This window comes from Molothrus aeneus, chromosome 4, assembly GCF_037042795.1.
Source record: "Molothrus aeneus isolate 106 chromosome 4, BPBGC_Maene_1.0, whole genome shotgun sequence".
NCBI lineage: Eukaryota > Metazoa > Chordata > Aves > Passeriformes > Icteridae > Molothrus > Molothrus aeneus.
Window position 1 is genome coordinate 1,757,831 of NC_089649.1, and position 12,272 is coordinate 1,770,102.

The 12,272-nt window shown below is 50.1% G+C and overlaps 1 protein-coding gene across 1 annotated transcript; it reads left to right on the plus strand.

Moving 5' to 3' along the window:
• The first annotated feature begins 10,303 nt into the window (after positions 1-10,303).
• Positions 10,304-11,910, plus strand: STBD1 (starch binding domain 1). The gene is made up of 2 exons (XM_066548895.1): positions 10,304-10,541; positions 10,652-11,910. The coding sequence occupies exons 1-2, from the start codon at positions 10,304-10,306 to the stop codon at positions 11,452-11,454; spliced, it is 1,041 nt and encodes a 346-aa protein (XP_066404992.1). The 3' UTR covers positions 11,455-11,910.
• Positions 11,911-12,272: the final 362 nt, after the last annotated feature.

Here is a 12,272-nt window from a genome sequence, read left to right on the forward strand (position 1 = left end):
CTGGAGCGCCCCGCTCGGTGCGGCGGGCAGAGCCAAAGAGCGCTCTGCAAAACAAGCGGAGCAATTCCACAGCGAGATTATTGCGGGAAAGCTGAGGCGCTTCACGCTCCTTTCAGACTGAATTAGGCATGGCAGGGAGCGGATTCTGCCACACTTCAGTGCAGTTCAGCTGTTTAACACAGTTAAACCGCTCTTGAAAAGTCAATCACATCAATGTACCTGCTTTTTCAAAAGCCAGCGGGATGTTCTGCTCCACTTCCCCACCCAGCATTGCCAGCAGGAGGGAAAGACACCTGCAACAGAGCGATGGATGTCATGCCAACCCCTGTCCCCCACGGCTTTCCTGTGGCACAAGAGGAAGGCAAGCCCTGCGACACGGCACTGCCATCCCACGCCCCATCAGCAGCACCAGTGTTCCCCCAGTCACGAGTCAGCTCCCTGTCCAAACCACGAGGCTGGCAGCTCCCAGCTCCAGCCTGATCCCAGTAATGCCTTCCCGAGCAGGAGGGCAAGTGGCCTATCAGGTGGATTTCCTGCTAGGATGGACTGAAGCATCTTCCCTTAGAAATGCTTCTTCCTGTAATTGTGATTGCAGCAACAGTGTTATGTTACTGTGTGCCCTTTTGGATATTTTTGCTTATGAAAGGTTCTGAGGTCACATGTCACAGCTGTTTGGAAAACCAGAATTTTTGTGGTTCCACCCATACAGTTAATTTTTTTTTTTTTTTTTAAGGTTGTTCTGGCAGCTTTCTTTCATTTAGATTCTCATTCCAGAGTGGTGTTCTCAGCCCTGTTTCAGCACCATTTCTCCAGCATTTCTCCAAAAACCAAGAACCAGAGCACATAATTAGAATCTGGTTTTGAAAGCTAATTTAACTAGAGCAATAAAACACTCCCCTTAGAAAGACTCTTCTGTGGGAATTCTTTTTCTGTAAACCATAAACTTTCCATTCACTGTAAAATATTTTAGCTGAACCCTGGCACAGATATTTATAGATCAAGCAAAGACTCCTACAGAATTTTGGGTTTGGTTAACTCAGCTTTTTGGCTTTTTCCATAAAAATCTACCCATATGATGCATAGAATCACATTGTTTCTCCATACAGATTTTCTAGATTCTCAGTGTGAATTATTTTTTTTTATTTTGGCAAATCATTTTGCCTTTGGAAGCCAGGGAAGTGCTCAGCAGCCATGATACACGGCAAACACTCCCTTGAGGAGTGGCTCCAGCTCTGGAGTGCAGCCTGGGAATGCGGTGGGTGCACTACTGGCTCAAGGCACAGTTGTGTGTCATAATTCCAGATCCCTGGAACAAGCAGGGGCACATCTTCCCTTCCCAGCACCACAATGGTGTTACCGAGACAAGAGGCAGACAAGGCCCATTCTGGAAAGCATGGATACAGTGAAATTGTCCTGTCCCATGCACTGGGAATATCTTGAATAAACATAAAAAGCCAGATTTACTGAGGTTGTGATGTGGCTCATTCGGTTGGTGCAACACCAGGGGCGTGGCTCCTTGGAGTCTATGCAAAGCAGGAAAAGCTTGTAAGGGAAGGAATTAGGAAATCACACAGCACAGTGTCAGCCAAATCAGACCAGATCCCAGAAATCCTTAATCCTCCTCCTGGGGGTTAGCAGCTGTCAGACATTTCTCCAGAGGATGTTTGATGCTACCCAAACAGGGCTGGAACAGCACTCAGGAGGGTAGGGTACTGCTCCTTGTCTCTGTGTGCATCCCTGACACTTAATGGATCTCTGGACTTTGATACCTGAGATAGGAATCATGCTTGCCCTTACTTAACCACTTGCCACTGCTGACAGACCTGTTCACACCCTGTCTGACTGCTTTACACCCAGGCCCTGCTTCCTCAGGAGCTGTGACCTCAGGGCACACACAGACACCAAACAGCCTCTCCAGGACCCAGAGTACTTTCACCTCAATGCTGAAAATGCAGCTGTAACAAGAAAAGTACTTTACCTGATAAACACTCTGCCAGTTTCTGTCTCATCTCCAGTTTGGCTAGGCTTGTCCACTCGTGTCCTGCTGTTGCATGATGCCTGCAGTCTGCTTCCTTCTATGGCTCTGTGGTACCTGGCTGCCCAGCTCATCCACACAACATAAAACAGGGAACCTGCAGGTCCTTCCCACTCACAGTTTGCTGACAAACTGAGCCTGTGCTGGCTGCAGTTCCACAGCAAGGGCCAAGAAGAACACAGCACAAGCCTCATGTGCAGGGCACGCTCCCAGCCCTGGAGGAGCAGCTCCTGGGAAACACCCAAGTGCATCAGTAACACACAAGGAAAAGCTTTCCAGAGGCTTTGCCCTTCTGCTTTCCCTGCACAGCTCACACAGGTCCTTGTTGCCAGACAACTCACACATACTGTGGGTATCTAGTACTCTATGCTTAATTAATAAAAAACAACAACAACAACAACATAATAATAATATAACCTAGTTATAAGATCCTGATTTCAGCTGAGAGTTGAGACATTTCTGAAAGGTTTCTAAGTGGGTAGTGATCACATTTCACCATCTCAAGCTTCAATTTCTTCTTCCCACAGAGGCAAATGAATTGCTGGCAGGAAAGCAGTTCACTGTGGGGCAGAGCTATGCTGCAATTACTGGGTCCGTCAGCGAGCTTGGAAAGGACTGGGAGTAAAGTTGGTGCTTTTTGTAAGAGCAACCTTTGCTCTTGGGTTAGAAACTGCTTGATTTCCAGATTTGGGACAGTGACCTCCCAGGAAATGAGACATTTGCCTGCAATAGCACTTAATTTAGCTTTTGAGTAATTTATTACTTTTAACTGTTGTGAGATTAGCAGCAAAAGTGGTTTTCCCTCTGAAATCTGGGCCTACCCCTCATGTTTTTGCCACTCCCCAGCTAAATAACCACAGCCCTTGTGGATTGTTAGCCACTCACATGCACCTGCATCTGGTAATTGTGATATAGGCACATTTTATATTCACACACACAAACATATTCTTCCTAACTTCAGCTGTACCAAAACTAGCAGTGCAGCCACTCACACCCTTCAGCTACTTCTGGCTGGGGCTGCTGCTCCCCTGACTCACCTGCTGGTGCAGCAAGAGCTCTGTGACACAGGGGCGCCAGGCTCTGCTGCCAGTGTGGCACTGAGCGTTGCTCCAGGCCACCTTTTCTTCTGCAGCCAGACTGCTGCCTTCCTTTCCCAAAGCTGAATTCCTCATTCCAAACACCTCCTTCCCAGCACTGGCACGCAGCAGAGCTGGAGCCCTCCCTGCTGAAGCAGGAAATGCCTTCTGGGCTGGGAGGATGGCACCAGTGGCTGTGGAACAGAGACCTTGCTGGGAAAGGAAGGCAAGGATGGCTGGGAGGCTCTGGCAAATGGCACTGTCTGGGTAACTCACACAGGTTTGCTGAGGGCCTGGCTTGCAGGGCCAAGCCCATCTCATCAGTGAAGCTCCCCCTGCCAGAGTTTTACTACCTTAATTCAGGTTTTAGCTTCTGCAATGCAGATTACAACAGGAAGAACGCTGTCTTTTCAAGTGCTTGATCTGATACTCTTGAGTGCTACCCACAGAGACTGACACAGTTTTCTGTACAGCCCTTGAGGCAGCTGCAGGATGAACCAGGTTTACTTGTTCTGCTGCTGCTGAGTGCTGCAAACAGCCCTGGACTATTGGGAACATCCTCTGCACACCAAGGGACAAACACAGGCGTGGAAGCAGCCAGGGAGGAACCAAAAACACAGCTGATAGGAGCCTATGCTGTTCCCAGCAGTAGACCAAAGGAGAACCTGGTAAGAAAAGCCTGGAGAAATGCAAAACCAGACCAGGATTGTGCTCACTCTGGCCTTACAAACAAGCAGAGAACAAAATCTGAATCACCATAAAAATGTATCTCTGTTTTTGTTCTAGGGAGAGCTCTAAGGAGTGGGTAAGGTTTCTGACACATGTGGCTAACAGAGTCAGGTTAGTCATGCAGGCCAGGTACTTTTTATCAGTCACACACTTCCCCATCAATATCTGACACTGCAGAGCAGAGACTCCACCCTCCAGCCCTGAAAACCTCTCCTGATAACCCTGGACATGACAGATGTCATAAAGAACCTCTCAATCAAACAGAATCCATGGTAAACATGCATTTTTTCCCCTACAGTATGGCATGCATGCCTCCTAAAAAGGTAAGGATTCCAGTCTACAACCCCCAGGGATGGACACTCCAGCCTCTGGCCCAGACCTTCCCCAAGGGAGGGGGCAGAGAGACACATATTACATTTATTTGCCCCACTTGGGACTTGGAATTTCAACCTGCACCTAGTTTTAAGGGAACTGCATGTTCTAGGGAGGGCACATTTAAAATGGGCAAACTAATGGCATAACTCTCCCTCTTCTGAGAGTCCTGTCCCACGTAAGTGCCACTCTGACATGCAGAGGTGAGGGAAGCTCCGTAGCAGAAACTCTAGGAGTCTCATTTTCATCTTTTTGTAGCCTATTGTCAAGTGCTTTTCGATCTGAAAGCGTTCAAGAGCAGACTCCAGCCCTCTGAAGGTCTGCTGCTGCATTCAAGCCTGGATGCACACTACCTCTGCACACAACTTTACTGAGGAAAACTGGAGCTCTTGCACAGAGAGCCAGGGATTTTCATGGTCTCTGCTGACTGCATTTGAGAGAGACTGCAAATCTACAATCAGAGTCTGCTTTGTTCTGAGCCTGTCTTATGCCACAGCCTGAGATCTTCCCCCATTCCTAAAGTAAACACAGGGATTGAAGGCTGCAATTAGATGATCTTGCCAGATTGCATCACATTATTATTTACTCAGGCAATCAACTAACTCTAATTAAAAATCCACAATGTAAGTATCTTCTAGTTAGCAGCACCAATGGCTCCAGAGCAGCATAGCTGAGCTCTCTGAAGCCTTCCCATGCATAAAACCTGGGGCGGCTGTTCTTAAAGTGCAGCAAACTCACTGCCACAGATGAGGAAAGACCAAAGACTCACATTGGAAGTCTCTCCCCGATTCCCAGTGTCCACTGCACTTAAATGCACACTTGGTAGGCCTGGAATGAGTCATCTTCATCCTGCAGCCCCCGGAAAACAAATGCTTTGTATGTCAGCCTGGATACAAACAGCTCCTGTCTGCCAGCTCAACAACAGGGCTATGTGTGGGACAGGCCTCAGCTCCCACCCCGGGCAGCACTGCCCAAGGGAACGGCAGCCACCAGCTCCCCTGGAAACATGCCAGAGGCACAGCTCCCAAGGGACAGGTTGGGAGGAGGATGAGGGAAATGCTCTGCAAAAGGGGAAAGGAAAGAAGGGGATCCTGGGGGTCTAATCCTGGCAGGGAGGCTGTGCAATCTCCTGCCTTAGGACCCGTTTTCCCTGTACCCCCCAGGCCCTGAGGGCAGTACCGAGCCAGGCTGCAGCACGTGGCTCTGAATCCCTGCAAAGGCAAAGCTTTGGCCCCACGATGTGGGTGTTATCCCAGTGCAGTAAACAAAATCCCAGGAGTGTTTGGGTGGGCAGGAGGCCAGGCTCCCTCCAGGACAGCTGCTCACAGCTGCTGACTGCAGAGCTGCCTTCAGCTGTTTGTGTCATCCGCTCAGCACAGAGGGGCACTGAGGAGAAAGGGAAGGCAAACGGTGCCTGACAGCAAAGCCAAGCAACCCAGCACCCTTGGGCTATTTCTAGGTCTCTGCTTCTCCCAGAACCCAGCTCCTCTGTCCCCATTCCCTGCCAGATCCCAGGCTCCAGCCCTAGTGCCCCGTTGCACTTGGGTGCCTGCCAACCTCAATTCTGAGTATTTAAAATCCTAAATACAGGCCAAAAGCAGAGCTGGGCCCTAGGATGGGAGCCACTAGGCTTCAGCACAGTCTGCAGTACCTTGTGTAGGTCAACTGTGTCCCTTGGCACTAAAGGGAGCACTTTGGGGAAGCAAAAAAGTGCCCCTGCCACAGTTCTAGCATGTGACCCAGGCCTCGGGATGGAGCCACTGCATCAGGTGCTGGCTCAGGGCCCACCCTGCCCTCTGCCAAGACCATGTGGGAAAGGACTTCTTGCTTTCCCCTGTCACCAGACCCAGGCAGCACATGACTCAGTGACCAGTGACATCCCCCTCATACACTAAAGCCAGCAAAGAGGAACTTGAGGGAACAGATTCAGAACAGGACCCACAGATTTGATGGCAGAACAGCACTTCAGGGCACACTGAAAATTCCGGCTGCAGCCTTGTATTTTATCCCTGGCTTGTAATTCCAGGAAGGAAAAATATCAACCACCAGTGAAGGCACCTCCCTGCAACTCTGTGATGCCAGACCAGTAATCAAACTTACTCAGGCCATGAAGACAAGCACTACCATCAGGGCTTACAAACCATTTGGTAGAGTTCTTTCCCAAGAATCCCTACAGGGTAAGCAGCCAGGCAACACAGAAAACAACAAAAAAACCACCTCCACTTGGAATTAAATCATGTGATTTATAAAACAATACAACTTTCTTGCAGCTTTCAGGAAAGTAGCACCTAAAATATGGGGGCATTACACCCATATTCAGAATTTCTAAAAAGGTTTGGCCTAAATCAAAGAAAGAATGTAAAATAATACCACACTTCACCTGTCATGCTGCATTTCCTATGGACCTGGCAATGTAAAGTATTCACATGGAAGTCAAAGCATGATGTCTCCAGAATGTGCGACAATCATGAGAGGCTGTTAGCAGGATTTTGCTGGGAAATCTCATTTATGATTCAATTTCTAAGAGCTGCTGAGTACCACAAATTCAGTGAAGTCTGAGATGAGACAATTTAGCCAAATACATTGTACTTTGGTTTATGCCTGGGAGGATGTAAAAAGCAACAGGCACCGACCATGAAAGGGCACCTGGAATGCAGCTGTACCAGCTGGGGAAATGGAGAACGAAGAACCACAAATTAGAAAGTGATACTTGCAGCAGACTGACTAATGAACTGAAAAAGCTGGCAAATAATGGCTCATGGAAAACAAACCTAGGAGGAAAAGGGATGAGGGAAAGTTGTCATTGACACTACTGTCAGAGAACAGAAATCCAGAGAAAGTATAGGAAACGCAGCAAGAGACTGGCAAGGTCCCTTTTAGCTGCCTTCCAGATTTTCATGGCTCATAATGGAAAGCAAGTCTGGATCTGGGGTGTCCTCATTACTAACCAACCACTTCTCAAGAAGTTAATAGCAACTGAGAGAAAGACTCTCCTCTCTGTTTAGGAGGGAGGAGCTTTTCCTGCCAGCCATACTCCTCCTGTGCCACCTGCTGACTGCAGTGCAACGCTGCACAAGAGTGTCCAGGGCTCACAGCTGGGACACTACTCCAAACCAAATGGGGGAGGGATGGGGCAGAATGCCAGTCAGGGTCATGGTTTCTTCCAAAGTACATGAATACTTTGCCCTTCCCATTTTAGTACCTGCTTGGGCGGGGATCCAACGCAGAAAGTATCAAACAAAAGCCCAGAAAACATCCATGACATCAGTCTTGAATTTTAGATTTTAACCTGGCTCCCAGGGAGGCTACTTCGGCCCAAGCTCTGGGGGTTACGGTTAAGATGGGAAAAGGTGATGTGACATTGCTCCTTTTAACACCTGACTGTTTCCAGTTAAACTAGGAGAGGAATTCCTCACACTGAAACCATCAGCAATGCAGCACAGGCACTTGGCATCTATTCTAGCAAGAGCTGCCTGTGGCACTTCCAGATGAGCCCACAGCACAACCAGAGCGAGTAACAGAGCTCCCAGATTTGAATTTCTTATTTACTGACTCACCTTTCTGTTTTGTTCTGTTGCAGAACTGGAGGAAGCATCTTACACACACAAGGCTTTAAGAGCATTCTCTCCCCGGGATCAGAGGGTGGCCAGCCTCACAGGAGCTCCCCAAATACTCCCCCAAGTGCTCCTGTCAGAGCCAGAAGAGTGGGACAGGAGCACACGGGTCTGGCTGAGCAGGTGCTCCGTTTCTCCCTGGAGATCCCCTGTCATCACGCTAGGTGGCACAGCTGACAGAGGAACAGAGCTCCTGTGAGACACTGCTCTCCCCAACACCACCTCTGGCTGCTGCCTTGCTCACAGGGCTGGGAGAGCAAATACCTGCCCTCCTGTTTTGGTTTTGGTTCTGAAATGTGGAAAGGTGTCAGGCTTGAGGCTCCTGATCTTGGGCCAGCCAGGTGGGAATTCCACAAAGTCACGTGTGGCTTTTCCAAATACTCTCCTTCTTTCCCAAGGCTCTCCCACTTGCTGAGCAAACAATGGTGCAACAGAGCCTCGTTCACAGAACACTGCTCTCCAAAATAATGTTACATCAGGAATGACTGAGAGAACAAATGAAGTCTTGAGTTAATTAGAACCAGAATTATGGCCCTGAGACTCTGAGAATTTGTTTCCTTTTCCCTCTGTTGTACAGACACCATGTTTGATTCTGATGAAAGCCTTAAAAAAATCTCAGTTGCATTTTGGAGCATTTCTGTTTATCTGCTTTGGAAATCCTCTAAGAACACAGAAATCTCCAAGCTGTACATGATATGAGCACTTGAAGAATTCCTAGAGGGGAGAGAACCAAGGCCTTCAAAGGGATAAGTTACTGTCTGCAATGGTCTGTGCATTTGCTTCAGAGGAGGAACCTCAGCCCCCAGTGACTCTTCTCAGTTCTTCCCTGTTCAGCTGTGCTGAGGGCTGGCAGGGGGATGCCCTTTTAGTGTAATCCTACAATAATGAATGGGTTGTGCTTGCTCTGCTGCAGGGAGGTGACAGGGAAGCCTAAATTGCAGTGCACACATACTATTTACAGAACAGCAGTGTGGAGGTGCCCAGACTGGCAATCCCAGCTCAGCAAGGTAGTGCACAGACACAGAGCAGGGAACTGGTTGTTTTGAAAGCTAGGAAAAAGATGAATGTAAGTGAACAGCAAAAATATTGCCTACGCTGCAAAGTTTCAGTGTCAGCATGGGCCATTACAGCCAAGGGTTTGTTCTCAGCATCAAGCCTGAGGAGCACCTTGAAGCACCAACAGTGGCAAAAGAGAGGGCACTCAAGCCCTCCATCACTGAGAAAGTGCCCTGGCTCCATAGCTCTTTCTTTCCCCTGTGCCACCGAGCAGGAGATGTGAGCAGTGCACTTTCAGCCCATGCCAGGACAGCCCAGTACCAAAATAGATATTTTGACTTAAGCACCAGCTCAGCACTTTGCTGGAGGAGACGGTTCCTCAGCTACTGTGGTAAGCAAAGAAAGGGAAGATATTTAGATCATGAATTCTGTGTCTCTGCACAGCCACCCTCCTCCATGCCAGCCATGGAGGCTGCACACTTGTGCTTCTATAAATTCGAGTGACATTTACAGTCCCGTTAAGCTGAGGGCGCACTGCTCTAACTGACACTGAAAGATTAAGAAGTTCACACACTGGAAATAGACTTACTGGGACATCCACTTAGCCATTCTCTTCTCTAATGAGATACTGGGCAAAAGCTCATCAGTGGGTTTTAGAGAGTCAGTCATGACCACACCTTTGGTCAGATAAAGAGAATGGATTTTAAAAAGGCAGCAAACAGAACCGAGTGGAATTGCCTCCCCCACTCCTTCTCTGCTACTAATCTTCAGTGTTATAAACATTTTCACAGTTTGTTACTCCAGAACGGCCAGTTCAAAACACAAAGTCCCAAAGTGCATTTACTAAATTTCTCGGGTTTCTACTAAGATTTATCTGTATAACCTCTCAATTCTGAAATGGGGTTTGACATCATCACTTCAAGAGTAGTAAACTGAAGGTAAATTTAAGTAAACATCAGATGCTCTAATGGACTCTGGGGTCCTGATAATCCAAAAAGCTTCCTGAGCATAACACAGAAGCAGAGCAATGTTAAGGAAACCACTTGTAGTCATTAGAACATGATGAAGAGGTTACAAAATCAGTGAATTCATCTCACTTCTCAAAGATACCAGAGCAGAACAGGATTGTTACCAGCACAAGCATTAAAATTATCAGCAAATCAGTCCCACTCAGCACACCCCTGTAGGAGCATCTAAGCCCACCAGCACTGCTAGAATTAAACCTGCCCTGTGCGACCCTGCCTTGACAGGTTGGCTTGGGCTTAGATGCTCTCCAGAGGTCCCTTGCAGCCCAGGCGCGCGAAGACTGGAAAACTTTCTCCGCTCTGACTTTGGGAGTTCATACCCTCCCACCGCCTCCGCTGCGCGGCTCAGCCCGGCCCCGCCCGGCCCGCGGTGGCTCCTCCCCGGATCCGAAGCCTGGCTTAAAGCGGCGCCGGGGGGGCGGCCCCGGCGGGATCCCTCTGCAGCAGCGCCCGGCCATGGCCCGCGACCGCGGCCCGCCCGTGCTGCGGCCGCCCCGCGCCGCCGCGCTGCCCGCCGAGCCCCACGGCTGGGGCTGGCTGGGCGCGGGGCTCTGGCCGGCGCTGCTCGTGGGGCTGCTGGCCGCCATCGTCGCCTGGTTCTGGTACGGCGACAGCGACGGGCGAGCCGAGGCGGGCGGCGAGGAGGCGGCGGCCGGCAGAGAGGGGCCCCGGCGGGCGAGCGCGGTGACCACAGGTAGCGGGATGGGGAGGCGATGCCGCGGGTGTCCCGGGCTGCCCGAGCCTGCGAGGACTTGGGTTTGCCGGCGCTCAACTTAACTCGTTCTCCCTCAATGTCACTTGCAGAGGATGCTGCGGCGGGCAGGGAGCCGGGGTGGCGGGAGGTGGCGGCTGCTGCCCCGTCCGGCCCTTGGAATCCAGGAGAGGATCTGGTGGCTGTTTCAAGGGAACAGCTTAACCACGTCCCGAGCGGTGCAGTTTTGGGCGAACCTGTGGAGCTGGAGCAGCTGATCCCGAAGCGCGGTGTCACGGACCCGGGGGAGCACCCGGCTGATATGGCCGGCAGCCAGGCAGGCGAACTGGAAGCCCAGGTGGGACAGGCAAGTGACAGATGGTGGTTGATGAACTTGGCAGGGGCCTCTGACAATGAGTGTAAGGACAGAAGTGAGGAGCAGCCGTGTCAGCCAGCTGAGAGGAGGGACTTGGAGCATGAAGAGTGGGAAGTTGTTTCTGAGCACCTGGTCGAAGGGAAGGATGGTAGTATGGAAGACTCAGACAGCAAGGAATGGGAATCAGGAGACTGCTGTGACGGGGACACGAAAGCAAAGCGAGTTGCAGCCGTGCCCCCCATGTTCCAGAACATCCACGTGGCTTTCCGAGTGCACTACATCACCCACTCTGACACACAGCTCATCGGTGTCACGGGGGACCACGAGTGTCTGGGCCAGTGGCACAGCTACGTGCCCCTCAAGCGTGACAAGGATGGCTTCTGGTCCGAATCCATCAGTCTGCCCGCAGACACCAGAGTACAGTGGAAATTTATCTTGGTGGAGAATGGCAAGGTCAGACGCTGGGAAGAATGCGGTAACAGGACCCTAGTGACTGAACACGAAGATCAAATTGTTCATCAGTGGTGGGGATACCATTAATGGGAAGGTGGAAGCTGCTGGTCTAATGGCAGACCTGCCTAGGTGAACCACCGAGCCCCTAAACCTTAGGGGGGCTCCCCTTCTTCTCTAGGAGACCCTCTTGAGTGCAGAGCTCTGGAAATCCCGTATCCAACCACGTAAGCAGCAGCTCTCTTTAGGAAATCTTTTGGCAACCTGAAGAATCAACTTTGAGTGCATGCTAAAGAGACACGAGGTAGGCTAAGAAGGCATGAGCAGCATTCCAAGCACCTCCTTGCCCAGGTGGATCTGGACCCTGGACTTGAGTTAGTGTTGCTTTGAGTGGGGCTATGGGAAGCATCTTGGTACCCACTGCTTGGGCTTGGGCAGCATACTGGGAGGTGTGACTACCAACACTGTAACAGGAACTTAAGTGTTTTAATTTATGTAATGTATTAAGGAAACAATAAACATTTTCAGATTGACAGTTCATTATCAGTTGACCAGTGACCTCACTCATTTTGGTAACTTTGATCCAAGTGAGCCACTTGACCTGAAATCTTAGTGCTAAGCAAGTGCTGAGAAGTGGCCCTCCCTCTTGAGTAACAAAAGGTTGAACTCCAAAATAGTTCATTCTCTACCCCCTACTGTCCAGCAATCATCTCGGCTCAAATGAAAGGCTTGGCAGGCAGCTCCACTCCTGCTGAGGGGAGAGCAAAGGTCATAAAGGACTGTCTCGGCTTAATGAATTACTTTGTCAGGGTGGGAACAGGCTTTTAAAAAAACCTGGAATGCTGCGATGGCCAGGGATTAGGGTTCTGGCTGAAACAGAGAGGGGTGGTATACTGATGAACAGTACC